The sequence below is a fragment of the Brienomyrus brachyistius genome, chromosome 1 (genome assembly GCF_023856365.1).
Source record: "Brienomyrus brachyistius isolate T26 chromosome 1, BBRACH_0.4, whole genome shotgun sequence".
NCBI lineage: Eukaryota > Metazoa > Chordata > Actinopteri > Osteoglossiformes > Mormyridae > Brienomyrus > Brienomyrus brachyistius.
Window position 1 is genome coordinate 32290132 of NC_064533.1, and position 14458 is coordinate 32304589.

Consider the following 14458-nt stretch of genomic DNA (forward strand, 5'->3'; position numbering starts at 1 on the left):
ACAAGTCTTCATTTAAAACTACATCGTGGCATCAGTCCTACACATTTATTTAGCCAAATAATACAAGAAATTAATTAGCCAATGAGACTGCAACCCTTCTGGGTATTCAGACTGTAACGTTTATTCATTTATTAAGCACTGCCCATAGTGGAGCAAGGAAGCTTAAACAAGAGCATCCAAGGTTCAATGTTCCAGTGTTTCCCAATCCAGTCCTAGGGGACCCACAGCCAGTCCACATTTTTGCTCCCTCTCATGTGGATTGTCTGCAGGTTCCCAAGGATTGGATTGGGAAACACTGGTTTAGACTATCAGGAAGAACAACTGCTATAAATACCTGATGTAGATGCAGAGTACGGAGGAACTGGCCTCCATGGCTCATGCGGAAATGAACTGTTACTGGCTCATCCAACAGGCCCACAGTAATAACCCCGGAAACCAGAATTTAAGAAATCGTTCCCTGAGCATTGGCAGCACTGCAAATCACGTTAGCTTGCATAATTAACCTCAGAAGCAGTGCCACATTTCCACACTTTCCCACTGTGCCTCAGCAGGCCTTCTCCGGGAACATCGAGTGATCGGTGACAAAGGGCCGCGCCGTTTCACCGAGACGAGACATCACTGCGACGGACCTTCCAGTCCAGGCTGTGGCCAATGCTGCCTCATGCGCCTTCACAGGCCCACACGGGCGAAAGGGAAGCATTAAAGACTCACTGCTTCCCTTTGTTACTGTCCTAATACTTGAGTCCACACACTTTAAAGAGTGACGCACCTGTTTATTCCACTGGGCAAAGGGCACTGCACCATGTGTGAGTTGGAAGCCAGCGAGGATCAAACCTCAGTCAAGCCCCCAAAAACAGGCAGTTTCACTCAGACCAACCAGATTCGAAAACAAAACCCATATGACACAGATACAGCAAAGGAAATATTTGTCTTGCGTAAGTGAGGTCAGATTCTGGCTAGATAGAAACTATTTTTGTATGTTTCAAAATAAAATCTGTACTGTTGTATATACTTATTTATTTGGGGGGGGGGGGGGTATTGTGCTGGGAGTTATTTTTGTAATGCAGTTGGACGACAAAAATTTCCGCCCATGGGATCAATAAAATTTAATCTCCGTAAGACCATGTACTGTTTTAGAAACCAACCGAGCTGATGAAACTCGATCAGACTGAAGAGGCGCCTATAGCTCCCCTCAGCCAGTGAGGGCCAGCTGGGTGGGTTATTAACAATCATTCCGGAATAACATAAACCATCAGATCAGTTTGTCTCCTTCTATTAGGATTCCAGTTGTTCCTGCTCCCGACAGGGATCAGATAAAGCATCACCGTCGGGATCAACATATGCGGCTACCATCAGTCAGATGCTGCCATCTTCGCTTTTATTTAAATGACCAGAGGACTCACAAGCAGAGTGTACCAGAGAGGTTACTGTACAGTGTGGCATTACAGAAGAATAAATCCCTCTAGATCAAAAGAGTGGTAGTCTGAGGCAGTTGTTGTACAGAGGTGGCTGCTGGGGTAGAATTTGTTCAAGACTAATTAAATTATCCCTTCATTCGATGCCATAGAGACCTCTTAATATTCACGTCTTTTACAGTTAGCAGGAAAGATGGCTCTGCTTGTTTAAGATCCACAGACCCAGACCCATAAGCAAGAGATGGTTGTCTGCCACGGGGGGGGGGGGGGGGGGGTTTCTGCTGGTGTAATATCACAGGCTGGGATTGGTTAAGAGGATTAGCGCTACCCCAGGAGACTCTTGGCTGAAACCCTTGGCTGGAACTCAGGGAGACCATAGCTTAGCTGTCAATGTCCAACTAACAATTCTGTGCACCGAGTGCTCATTTCCTGGATGGCGAACTTACTTCTCAGGGTGTAAATTGTCTGCATTATGGGAAAAAAAAAGAGTAATGTGTTATTTATGCTGGGTAAGCAAACAGCCAATGGGTTCTTTTTAGGTTTCCGGAACCAGCGCTGCCGGAGAACTATCCTCACCGTTTGGCAGTCGGTAATGAAGAGGAAGGAGCTGTGGGGTATAAAGAACGGCGGACGGACGATAAGGAAACTTCTGTTTCAAATGGCAACATTCATTAGCGGGTATCCAATGCCAAAGAGACCCCAGTTCACCCCATATCCAGTTGGACTTGGTAGACTGATGCTTATAGATGCTAATTAAATTCCTGTCTATAAGCACAAGCACAGGTGTCAGCTGAAGGAAGCATATCCATCTGCCACATGAGTTCAGACGGCCATCACTCAAAAATGCAGGAATGCTCTGAGTCGAAGGGTCAGATCATGGAAGCAGACACAGCCATCTACAAAGTCCCACTTCTGATGGATAGACATCCCAAAACTGTTAGATCAGCATAGGGAAATAGTCCTTCTCTGGTCAGCTGACTGTGGGAATGAGTATCAGACATTTGGTTTCATGAGACAGGAGTCACACCGTAGGAAATGAGGTTTTGAAACATGAAGTCACACGCATTTCAAGTCACATGGCACCCTATCACATGCTGTCACCTACATTTCAAGTGTTACACATATTCTGATGATGTCACACACATCACGTCACCCGACATACCAACAGGAACTGATGGACCACATGGGCTGATGTCAGACATGTAACCTGCCATAGCAACAGGAAATTGCAGACCATATGGTCTGATGATGTCACACATGTCATGTCACCTTTTGTATTAACAAAATTCCACAGGGACAAAGATGATCAGGGTCTCCACAGCTGAACATGCTCAAACAGGAATCAGTTCAGTAACAGTATAGCCATTCCACACACTTCTTTATAGCACATGACTGATGGCCTGTACTTTTTTGTGCGCCATAATTCAGCTGTTGTCCATGGACATGTGACATACAGTAACCGTGAGAATGGCATGAGGTTTGGGGGGTGGGGGAGGCACTCGCATGCTGCAACAGCTGAGGTTTAAACATACATCATACACTATTGGGCCAGTCACAGACATGAAAAGCTTATCACTGGGTATTTCTTTACCCAGGATTATACAAAACATACCTGCATATCTGTGTCTATATGGTCAAATCACAAGCTCATAGGCTGAAAACATTTAGCTCATAAACCCCTGTGAACATCTTTTGTAATCATTTAAACGCTTGTGGGAGTAATACTCCTTTTTTCATTGTAGAGAACTTTGGTTGGATCTATCAGATGTCTTGGTCTTGCCTCCTCTAGTTGCTTGGAGCCACTTCCTCTACAATTCGACTGGTTCTCTCTCTGAACCAATCATTTTTTTCCTTCTGTCCTCAGAACATTTTTGCACAAGTAAATCTCCCACGAGCCATTTGCAGAGCTTGGCAGATACCTTGAGTTGAGAGTTTTATTTTGGAATCTTGATTCCTTTTGATCACATGACTTTGACCACTGCCCATGTAGAGATATGCAGTGTCCCAGTAAGCCTCCCGTGTTGGGATTTGGAGTAGCTAGTGCAGTTCCTGCCCATAGAGATATTGGCCAGCACTAATCCATCCTGTATACACGTTCTAACCCTTTATCTTTTATGTTCACATGCCCAAACATATATGTGCAACAACACATCGTTAGGAGGTGACTTTGCTCTGTAATTTACGCTATGAAGATCACATCCCAGTTTTGTAAAAATATTGCAATGATAAAGTGAACATTGGGCATGTATTAGCTAGGATTCTAATTTATAGTCTTTAAAAACTTAACTCCCTTCCCCCATGAACTGACCTTTGGAGTCGTTTTGAATGAAGCCCATTTCCTGAAAACTCACAAGCAATCAGTGGATAACTTTGCTGAACCAAAAACAAACCCAGGGTGTTAGAAATTCCTCATTCTTTGATAGCTTGATAAGATTGTTTTTGCTTTTATTTTTGTACAAATTGTCCATCCATCCATTTTCCAAACCGCTTATCCTATTGGGTCGCGGGGGGTCCGGAGCCTATCCCGGAATCAATGGGCACGAGGCAGGGAACAACCCAGGATGGGGGGCCAGCCCATTGCAGGGCACACTCACACACCATTCACTCACACATGCACACCTATGGGCAATTCAGCAACTCCAATTAGCCTCAGCATGTTTTTGGACTGTGGGGGGAAACCGGAGTACCCGGAGGAAACCCCACGACGACATGGGGAGAACATGCAAACTCCACACACATGTGACCCAGGCGGAGACTCGAACCCGGGTCCCAGAGGTGTGAGGCGACAGTGCTAACCACTGCACCACCATGCCGCCCCCTGTACAAATTGTATAAAAAAAAAAATAAAAAAAAAAACCTGAAGCTAAACGTCTCAAACTATTATGGACAACACTCATGAAGAATGACATTGAGTTTGACTATCCTAAAGCCAGTTAGACTGAATGAGTCACGACTGTGATACAGTGTAATGACTACACCACCACAGTCATCTCTCTATAATCAGTTTCACAAAATAAAGCTCTTCAGTGGTAAAAAGATAAACATTGTAAGGTTAAAACAAAAATGAGAGGTTAAATCAGATTTCAAAATACTGCTCACCCACAGAGTAGCAATCAGCAGAATTACCATTAATGCCCATCTTTACTCGCTTCCAATTTGGGTTGCAAATGGGTGGAACACATCAAGTGAATTTCCAGAAACTTTCCATGGGAAGTTAAGCTAGGGGATTTTGGAAATATTGAACTCCGTGGAACTCTGCAAGAGCTGTCAAAGAAATACAAAGAAAGATGCAAAGATAGCAAAATCAGAACATATTAGTACTCATAATTCAGTGGGTTTGATGCAGGTGCTTATTTTGGGGTGTTTTTACACACACATAATTACTCCCAAGCACTTAGTAACACAAATGATATCACTACTAGTGACATCATGAGGTTCTTCTTTCCCCCCACTAGTCTAGGCCATCCTGCCATTTTGCGAATATCCAGTTTATTCCCATTACTTCCCATATATTCCCATTAATTCCCATGGAAGATTTTCAACTTCCTAGAATTTTGCAACCCTACTTCCAAATGATTATATTACTGCCTCATTATGGATTAAACCAAGCAGTGGTTGACAATATACAGTAACCTGACCCTCCCTGCATTTCAGAGTCTCATTTCTCCCATCATTATGCAAAGAGCCTTTGCTGATGAATAGAGGAGATGACAATGTAGCAGAACTGTCTACCTGAATAGCAGAAATGAGATGGTTTTAAGTGTTATTGTTACATGTGTTCCAAGGAGCACAGTGAAACTCAGTTGCAGGGCAGGGCATCGGGGGACCGGACGAACAGCACTGCAATGCAAGACAAGACAGTGCAAGACAAAGCAATGCAGTATTGGAATGAGTAACAAACATTGTAACGCATCTATGTATCAAGCAGATTATGAAAGTTCGAGAGGAATAATGCTCTAAAGTTACATAGAAGACGGCACTAATTTCAGCATTATTTACTGGTTTCTTAAGTCAACAAATTACCAGTATATTACAGAAGAAGAAATTTGATTTGGTGATAAACTTGACAGGGATGGACAGCTTTCCTGCTTAGTTAAAACACTGCTACCTGCACAGGACAGAGAGCACGGCAGTGGAATGGGTGAGGCGGAAGTCAGCAGTCACGTGACTGGGGTCGCTTTTGCACACCTTAGGCCAGAGGCCTGGCCCCGAGAAATTAACATGCAGGATGTGTCCAACTTGACTCCACAGAAACAAGCAAACCTTCTCATGCCTCCTCACCATTGTGACTTTGTCCGGCCCCTCGCCCATTACCATGGACACATATTCAAGGGTTCTCCTTTCACTTGGGCTCCATATGAGTTTGTATCATTTTAGCGAGATAGCATGCAGCCAAACTCTGCCCAAACTGAAACGGCCCCATTTCAAGCCAACTCGACTGGTTAACCTTTTCACTGGCCCCATCCTTTGGGGCTTCACACACAATTCCCACCATTGTCAGCAGTGTGGATAACTTCAGACTGACTTTTCAAAGATGATGCTGGGGAATAAAACAGGAAAAAGGAACATTTTCTGGTCTCACCCCAAAACTGACTTCTAGTGACTGAACATTTCCAAACATTTACCATGAGAGTGCAGATGTTTTAAACACAAACTACATTTAGCATGCTGTTTATTTAGGGTATTGCAAAAGAGCTCTTTATCATCACAAACCTGAAAACTATTTACTTCTATCCCTTTTTAGCCATGACGTCCACCAGCAACTTCCTGCTTGTCCAAAAGAAATGCATGCATCCTTAAAACCAATCCATTCCATTCTTATCTTGACCACACTGATACCACAACAGCATGTTCACTTTGAGGCAAATCTGACTATAACAATGCTTTCCTTACAGGCTGATGTGTTTTGGGAAACCACTAAAATCAGCGAAAACTCCACTTTGTCAATCAGCTAACCCCTTGTCTTGCTCCAGCAAGACAATTTACTGAGACCCATGTCTGCGAAAAGTCATGACATGATTTGAAGACAGGATTTCTGTCTAGACATTCAAGGGGTTTTTCCATCACTATTCTTAAAAAGCTCATGGGGGTTTTACTTACACAAAAATGTTCTGAGGACAGAATGAAAAAATGATTGGTTTTCTCTCTGACCCAATCAGATTATAGAGGAGGTGAGTCCAAGCAACTAGAGGAGGTGCTAGAGGAGGTGGGAAGAAGACATCAGATTGGTTGGTCCAACCTCCTCTAGTTGCGTGGACCCACCGTCTATACAATCTGATTGGTTTAGAGAGAGAATCATTTTTTCCTTCTGCCCTTAGAACATTGTTGTGTATGTAACACTCTCGTGAGCTTCTTAAACATTTCTCTCACAGTTATAAGAGACTGTAGAAATACAGATTTAATTAAAGCTCTATAACCCCATTCCACCACTGGAGCATTAAACTCTTCAGTTGGCTACTCTTGATTAGTTTACTGTGAATTTCAGGCATATCCTATTTCCGGTCATAGAGCCAAGGCACATGAGGCGTGCGTGGATTACTTCCAAAAGATGCCGTCATCAAAACACCCTCTACGGAGGGGCTCTGCTGTAATTCCGACTCTCCAGCTGGATGCTGTGGCCCCACTCAGCTTCTGCTCTTCCCATCTCTTTCCAGAAACCTCCGCTGGGATCCAGGCTTGGATGCCTTCATTCCACTGCTATTAAAAGTTCAGTTTCAGCCTAACATAATGTGAAGACAAATGACTTCAAATCTGAGAACAGCATAAACACATGGGGTTTAGGGGATTTATATAAAAATATATTCATCTACTCAGCTTATAAAATATAGCAAACCTGTAAGAGAAAGAATAGCGATAAACAGAAAGAGCAACGGAAGCTTATACAGCTACACCTCCCCAATTCTGTACATTTGTATACTTATATAACAGGAGGTACAAAATATAACCCTGAAGGAAAGACGGCATTGAAATAGTGGCCTAAATGCAGATATAGAACAATCCTGCTTGTGTGCCATTGCTCACCCAAGCAAAGGCCGAAAACAAATGTACTTTGGCCCAGAGTGTTCCTAAGCACTCGCTGAGAAGGTTAGCTTCCTCTGAATGATGTACGGTACCGTCCCATCCACCCTCTCAAACATTTAAACAGAATTCATAAAGGCCAACAGAGCTGGGCTCGCGTGACAGTCTAAGCCGTCAAATGCAGAACAAAGGCAAGTGATGGATGCGAGCTTGGAGACCTCAGTAACAGCCTCGTCTGCCTTCCCCACGGAATTCCCCGGCGCTGCATGGATTGGCTTCAGCCATGACTACACGCAGCTCATCCTGGGTGATACTCCACACAGCTTCCTAGCGACGCCTATATCAGCCCCCCCCTTCAATGGAGGGCAGTGTGGAGGCACCCATCTGACCCATTTAACTCACCACACAGGCAGACTGCGCCAACGCCGAATCCCCATGCCTTCTGCTTGCTCTCCCTCCATCCGTTCATGTGACTATTTCCGCCTGACAGCTCCACAGCATTAGCATGGCTACAACTTGTAGGCCAACCACAAACTCTTCAAACATCAACATCATACTTACGAACTGGATTATGATCAAGCCTGACTTTCTCTTAAACATCTATAGGTTTATTACTTACAGTATGAAAAATAAACCCATTTTAAAATTGCAAAGTAGTTTTCTTTCCAGCTTACGATGACTCAAAAGCCCTCAAAAACACATATGCAGAACATGAATTTCGTCATAAGATTTGTTAAGGATTCTAAAAACTTTCAAATAATGCATTTACATACACGGTCCTGCAGCAGTGAATCCCGGAATCCTTACATGGTTTTCATTCTACATAAATTGCACCATCTATTTAATTTCCCTTATGGATTTATGCTCCCAAAAGGCTATAATGGAAGCACAATACTGTTTAATGACCTAATTCTAAGTGAAAACCATGAAACTGGGACATAACAGCAGTTAGAGGTTTAATATGCTAGCAGTTTTATACTTGGTTGACTCTCCATTCATGTTGCTCAGTCAGGATGTTAAGACTGGTGATGGCGATTGAGAAGATGACCGAATATCTCCTTAAAATGACTTGTTGTGTCTGATGGTCTTGGAAACGATGCAGTTAGTTTTGAATGATACCTTAACGGAAAGGGTTTGAAATGCACAGAGACATTAGAGCAGCAGTGGGAAGCTGCTACGTGATTGGTCAACCCTTAACCAACATGTTGAGGTGTTGATTCGCCTCAAAAATCATGGCATGGAAAATCATCTAGTAGATAAAAATGGACAGACTTATTTGCAGAGCTCATCAACATTATGATCGTTTGGGCATAATATATTCTCAGGATTTCAACGAAAGCACCACTTATAGAGTGCCAGTATAAAACATTAGCAAATTTGAGGGTTAAGGGGTTGGATTTATTGAACATCATGCAGGGCGGCACGGTAACACTGATTCCGGTTCTTTTGTCCCCCCACACCAGTGTTTACAACCTGCACACTGTATGATGAGAAATACTTTTTGATGAAAACAAAAAAAAAACCATAGATGCTTTGCTCCATCGACAGCTCGGCTCGGTTATTTCTTTGGCTCCTTTCAAGCCAAAGCCACCAAAGTAAAACGTGAATACCGGGGGTCCTTGGGTCACAACGTATGATGGTTCAAGTTTACGACTCTCCTCCCAAGAAAAAACTTTACAAAAAATACCGAGACGCGAGTGTTTCGCCTTACGCCGTTAGTGTCGTACTTACGGACTATCTGGGCTAACTAGTTCAGGTTGTGCGCGGCGGAAGAATATGCAGTGATTGTTAAAAGTGCAAGAGTTCCATTTGTGAAGAGGAAAGGCGTCACTATGGGAGTGAAATTAGACACTGTAAAGAGATCAGAAAAAGGGTGAGTTTCGACTTACACCAACATTCGGGTTACGTCACTGTCACAGGAACGGAACGGGGTCGTAACCCGAGGACCCCCTGTATTTCCGCAAAGACCTGCTAACTACTAAGAGGGCACCCTGAACTACCAGACAGCAGACAATTTCCTTAAATTTGGTTTTTCTCATTCCACTTTCCCTTGCTAGCTTCACTGGATGAGGCAGCATTCAAAGAGAACTAATTGAAGCTCAGAGCAGAAGCCGTTGGCAAGGTATTAAAGCCTTGGATGAGGCCACTTCTAGCTTGCTTACAGCAAAAACCGAACAAGAACTGACAAGTAGAAGTTCACAGCACAGTTTTAGGCCCAAGTGGAAGTTCTATACTTGTAGCTTTGTCTGAGTCCCACTCAAAACGGCCTTGGACTATGGGCTGCCCCCCTCTGCCACAATTCATTAAATGTCTCAGTCAGGAGGGTGACGTTGCTGGCCGAGAGACAAAGAGAACTACAAGGGCCCGTCATAGCAGCCATGATGGGGGTGGGGGGAGAAAACAGTCCAAACTGAGCCACATAAAACAAGCAAAATCAGGGTGAGACAGGGGTCAGGAATGAGGAGCAGGGACAACGACGACATAACCTCGGTCTCCTGCCCTCTGCTTAACAATGTGATAGTGACAAATTGGGGTGAGGGGCCACACTGTGAAAACACAAGTTAGCGACGTTCCTCTTGGCTGAGGGGCGTGTAGACAGCAGCGGAGGTGTGGGTGTCATCCTTAGGTGAGCTGAGAGTCGCAGGAGGATGGTGTGGCTGAAAAACGTATTACTGTCATCCACGACCCAGCCGCAGAATGAGGGTTCCGGCTCTGCGGCTCAGCTTGCCGGCACAAGGTTTGGATAATAAGCATGTATGGGGCCGGACGTCACAGACACACACACACACGTGCACCGACACGGGGTCGGACGTCACAGACGCACACACACACACACACACACACGTGCACCCACACGGGACCGGACGTCACAGATGCGCGCGCAGACACACACACACGTGCTCACACACACATGCACACACACACATGTGCACACACACGGGACCGGACGTCACAGATGCGCGCACACACACACACACACACACACGTGCACACATACACATGCACACACACACACGTGCACACACACGGGGCCAGACGTCACAGACGCACATGCACGGCCACTGATGCGGGGCTCGAAATACCCTTATGGAATGTCATCATCAAACATCTTTATTGCAGTAATGTTAAATGTTAGATACCCCCTCTTGCACCCCCCCTCTCATACACAGTGGGTCCCCAGTGCCCCATTCGGTTACTCTTCCTAGGGCTTCATTCTGTATGCTAAAGCAAAGCCCCAGGTCAGCTCTCCCGCTCCTCTCAGCCTTTCAGGATGTCCCCTCTACAGTCGAGAAAACGGTGCTCTGATGTGTCTTATCTCCGCTTGGATCAGCAGCACAAGCCCTCCGGAGCAAAGACAGAGACACAGGAACTGCTGTTCACCAGTGACACTGTGCAATATTTCATTGAAACGACTGAATACAGAGCCATCAAGCTGTACATGTACTTAGTGTAGCAGAGACTTAAGGTAACGTTTGACTCGTGTATAATGACTAATTTCTTAAAGTAAAACATAAGCATACTTGACAAGAGTGAACATTTAGCTTAGAAAACAAGAAGCACGTGGATTGCAGGCAGTCTGCCAGTTATTTCGTATTAATAAATACTAAAGGAGGAGGTTTGCCGTCGTACCTTTCAGCATTGTACCTTGATTACTGGTATGGAAAATTGTACATTGACCTGGATAAAATCCAACTAAACATCAATAAATTAATCAATCCACGCACTGGAGTTACTTTTGCAGACAGGCGCGTGGCAGGTTTGCATTTGGCCGAGAATAGGAAAAATCTCAGGACAAAAGGTGATTTATGAACGTCAAGCAGGACTCGGCCTATGTGAATCTGGCCGTTTCATTTACGTTAACGTTATATTACAGTGATATGACGGTGCTGTCATTTTGACAGTGACAAACGGATGGTACATAGATTCTTTTTTTCCCCATTCTAAATGGCTTGAGACCCCATTTTGTGCCCTATAATTCACCAAAGGTTAAATTTAAAGCATTCGCAGTAAGGGACAGGTCTGGCTAGGGGGTGCACAGCGGGTATTGAGCAGGTACTGACACATTAAAACCAGTGAGTGCCAACGCTCTCCCATAAAAGGCTCCTTTTTCCAAGCTTCCCTGCTCCAGCCAGTTTTTTTTTTTTAAATCCTTGGCAACCCCTTACGCCCAAAAGATTAAACCAACCATATCAGTCACCTCCTTGGCTAAACACGAGTAGAAAACTAAGCTCAGTTCAGACACAACTGAAATACAGCTAAGACCAGCTGAATAAAACCCATTCTTTCACACCTTCACTGTTCCCGGCAGATGGGATCCATTATCTTAGTGAAAACCGAGAGCTGATTCACATGATACCAACACAATCGATAAAACCATCATTACAGATCCTTCGGAGTATTAATAAATAAGGATAAGCATACAACCCTTTGAGAAATACACACATTTAAACTTATTTGCAGTTAACGTTGTAAGCCATTAATAATTCACGGAGTATAAGAGCGTCATATTTCCTTTCGAATTATAGGCCTAGACAGATTGACTGATTGGCAGACAGACCCTCAGAGAGAAAAACTCTGACTTCACATCTAAACCTCAGAAGATCCTTGCTCAAACCAAACTACTCTTTCCTGTCAGGTTTGTCAGCTGCACCTTGGATTTACCAATTGGTATCAATACACCGAAAAAGCAAACAAATTAATCCTGAACTCATACAGCCTAATCAAACGCCCAAAGGATTATGTTGGACTTCTCGTTCCCGTTACGGTACAGCGTGTATTCAACTGCAGTTTTAAAAACGGGTGTGCAAGTTAAGCGCATTTAATCTTCATATATAGCATAATACTGAATGTCTATTCACTCTGCACCAAAGCAGAATCAATGCAGCAGGTAATTTTATTTTTTAGAGTAGCCGAAGATCGTCTTCAACACCTGTGTAGGAATTTTTCATTCTCGCTTTTTCAATAAAATACTTCGTTTCGTATTGGTTTTGAAATACTTGTCCAAATCACTTTTTTTCTGAGGATGTTATGAACTACTGGAATTTCTATAATCAAACAGTGTGACACAAAAAAGCAGCAACCTATCATGTCCATAAATAATTCGTAATCAAAAGTAAATAAGAAGCCCCGAAATAAACAGTGCATATGAAGTTTACGCAAAAAAGCCTTCGCTTGTCGGAGGCAACTCGTAGTGTGCTGAAAACGACGGCAGAAAATGCGCGAGCTTTCTCCGACGCATGTCTTTATTGCTTACGGGAAATAATAGCCTAGTGCATGCGCAAAATAAAACAAAATCACGAATCTTAAAACCTTACCTATTCGACAAATGAAGAACAGTTGAGCGAATAACAGGTATCTTCTTTTTATGGACATTTCCATATTCCCTCTTTAAAGAATACTTGGAGACAAAATTATAAAATATATATAGGTAGAGGAAAAGCGGTCTTCGTTGGGGGAATTATACTCCCGAAGTGCATGGAGATGCTAGATTTTGCTCATGCCGGCGGCTTCCCCGCATCTGACAGCCGGCTCTGCCCTGCTGCGGGTGGCTCTAGGAGCCGACGGCTCGGGGCACTGAAATAATAAGGGAATAACTGGGCGTGTGCGCCGCCCACAGCCCAGAAAGAAGCAGCGGCACCGGGAGGAGCTGCTCCATTTCCACAAGCTGAATCGCAATCCGAAATGGTCAGGTTTTACTAATAATATTTCAACCCTGGCACTCACGGTCCTACAAAAACACGAAAAACCACAGACAGATACAACACAACCGCATTTTACCCAGATTGCCATTGTCCTATAATGAAATAAGCCTACTAAAATAAAATGTACCCAAATTTGGATTTCTCAAGCAATGAGTCAAAAGAACGTTTGATAAGCCTTCAGGGCAAAACTCAATATGTAGTTCAATCGTTTTCGTAAAGTAGGGTGTCGTATAAGAGAAGGTAGGAAAAGCGCAGCTAGTAATTTACAGCAAGCAATGCATATTATTATTTCCATAAAAATCAATGGAGTCTTACATCTTCAAAATGTAGGTATAAGTTATGGGTCACGCTCGAGTCTCCGGAGGCCGCGGAAATTCAGGTTTGGGTTCCAGCCTTCAACTAATTAACTTTGACAGCTGCTTTCACTCAGCTATTTATTAAATACCGCAGGCTAAAATAATACATTACGATGAACAACTAAAGCGGAGACGGTTACCGGTCTCGCTTGTGGCACCACGAAAATAAGTTTAAAAGTTTGTCACCATTAGCCTGCAATTGCCTGCTTGGTTATTCACCGCGAGGGTTGTTATATTTCCTAAACATATGTTACATGGTCATTCATACTTTCTCGGGTACACTTAACCTCGACCGCTGTATGAAGCGTGCTTGAATCGTTTGAAAGGGACATGGACACTTTGCAGATTGCACACTTTACAGTAAGTCATAGGAGCCTCTCTTACCAATTACATCGCAATCGTGGGTTCATTTTAGTGGGAACCAACAAACAGTGGCTCTCGCATAATATAAACTATGCACAAGACAAAGCATTTAACATGGGGCATCTGTGTGAAGATGTTAGACATTTCAGTACGTTTAAACTATTACGTCATTTTTCTCGCAAACAAACACAAAACTGACATGGTTGCTTCTTGAAGTACGTTTGGGTTAAACACCTACTGCATATCAATACAGTATTTCATTAAGTGTCTTTTTTCTCAAGCACTCACATGCAAACTGAAAGATCTACTCCTTCACCTGCAACACATTAATCTTTATCTTTTTTGTACGATTTTTAATAGTTCAATACGATGTTGCCCTAGTGATGTTCATTGTACCTGTATTGAATAAATTGGGATCCTAATTTTTCATTAAATGATGCAGGGCTCACAACCAGTGATCCCACATCAAGTGTCCCCACAATGTGATAAAAACCTGTTATTCTGATGTTGTAGGGACCATTTTTTCGGCCCCCACAAGGGGAAATTAAATTTTATAAGAATCTGTGACTGCAATCAAATACCAAAAAAAAAAAAAAACTGCCAG

General features: G+C 43.5%; 1 protein-coding gene across 6 annotated transcripts in view; it reads right to left on the minus strand.

The window, feature by feature from the left end:
• Positions 1–13004, minus strand: part of ptprz1a (protein tyrosine phosphatase receptor type Z1a) — a 45802-nt gene extending 32798 nt beyond the window's left edge. For 2 of the 6 annotated variants that reach the window (XM_048969798.1, XM_048969789.1), the window contains exon 1: positions 12749–13004. In XM_048969798.1, coding sequence (XP_048825755.1) covers positions 12749–12812 — 64 coding nt within the window. In that variant the 5' untranslated portion in view covers positions 12813–13004. The remainder of the gene's footprint in view (positions 1–12748) is intronic. The other 4 variants (XM_048969830.1, XM_048969822.1, XM_048969805.1 and 1 more) reach the window with 3 other exon arrangements.
• Between the last annotated feature and the right edge of the window lie 1454 nt (positions 13005–14458).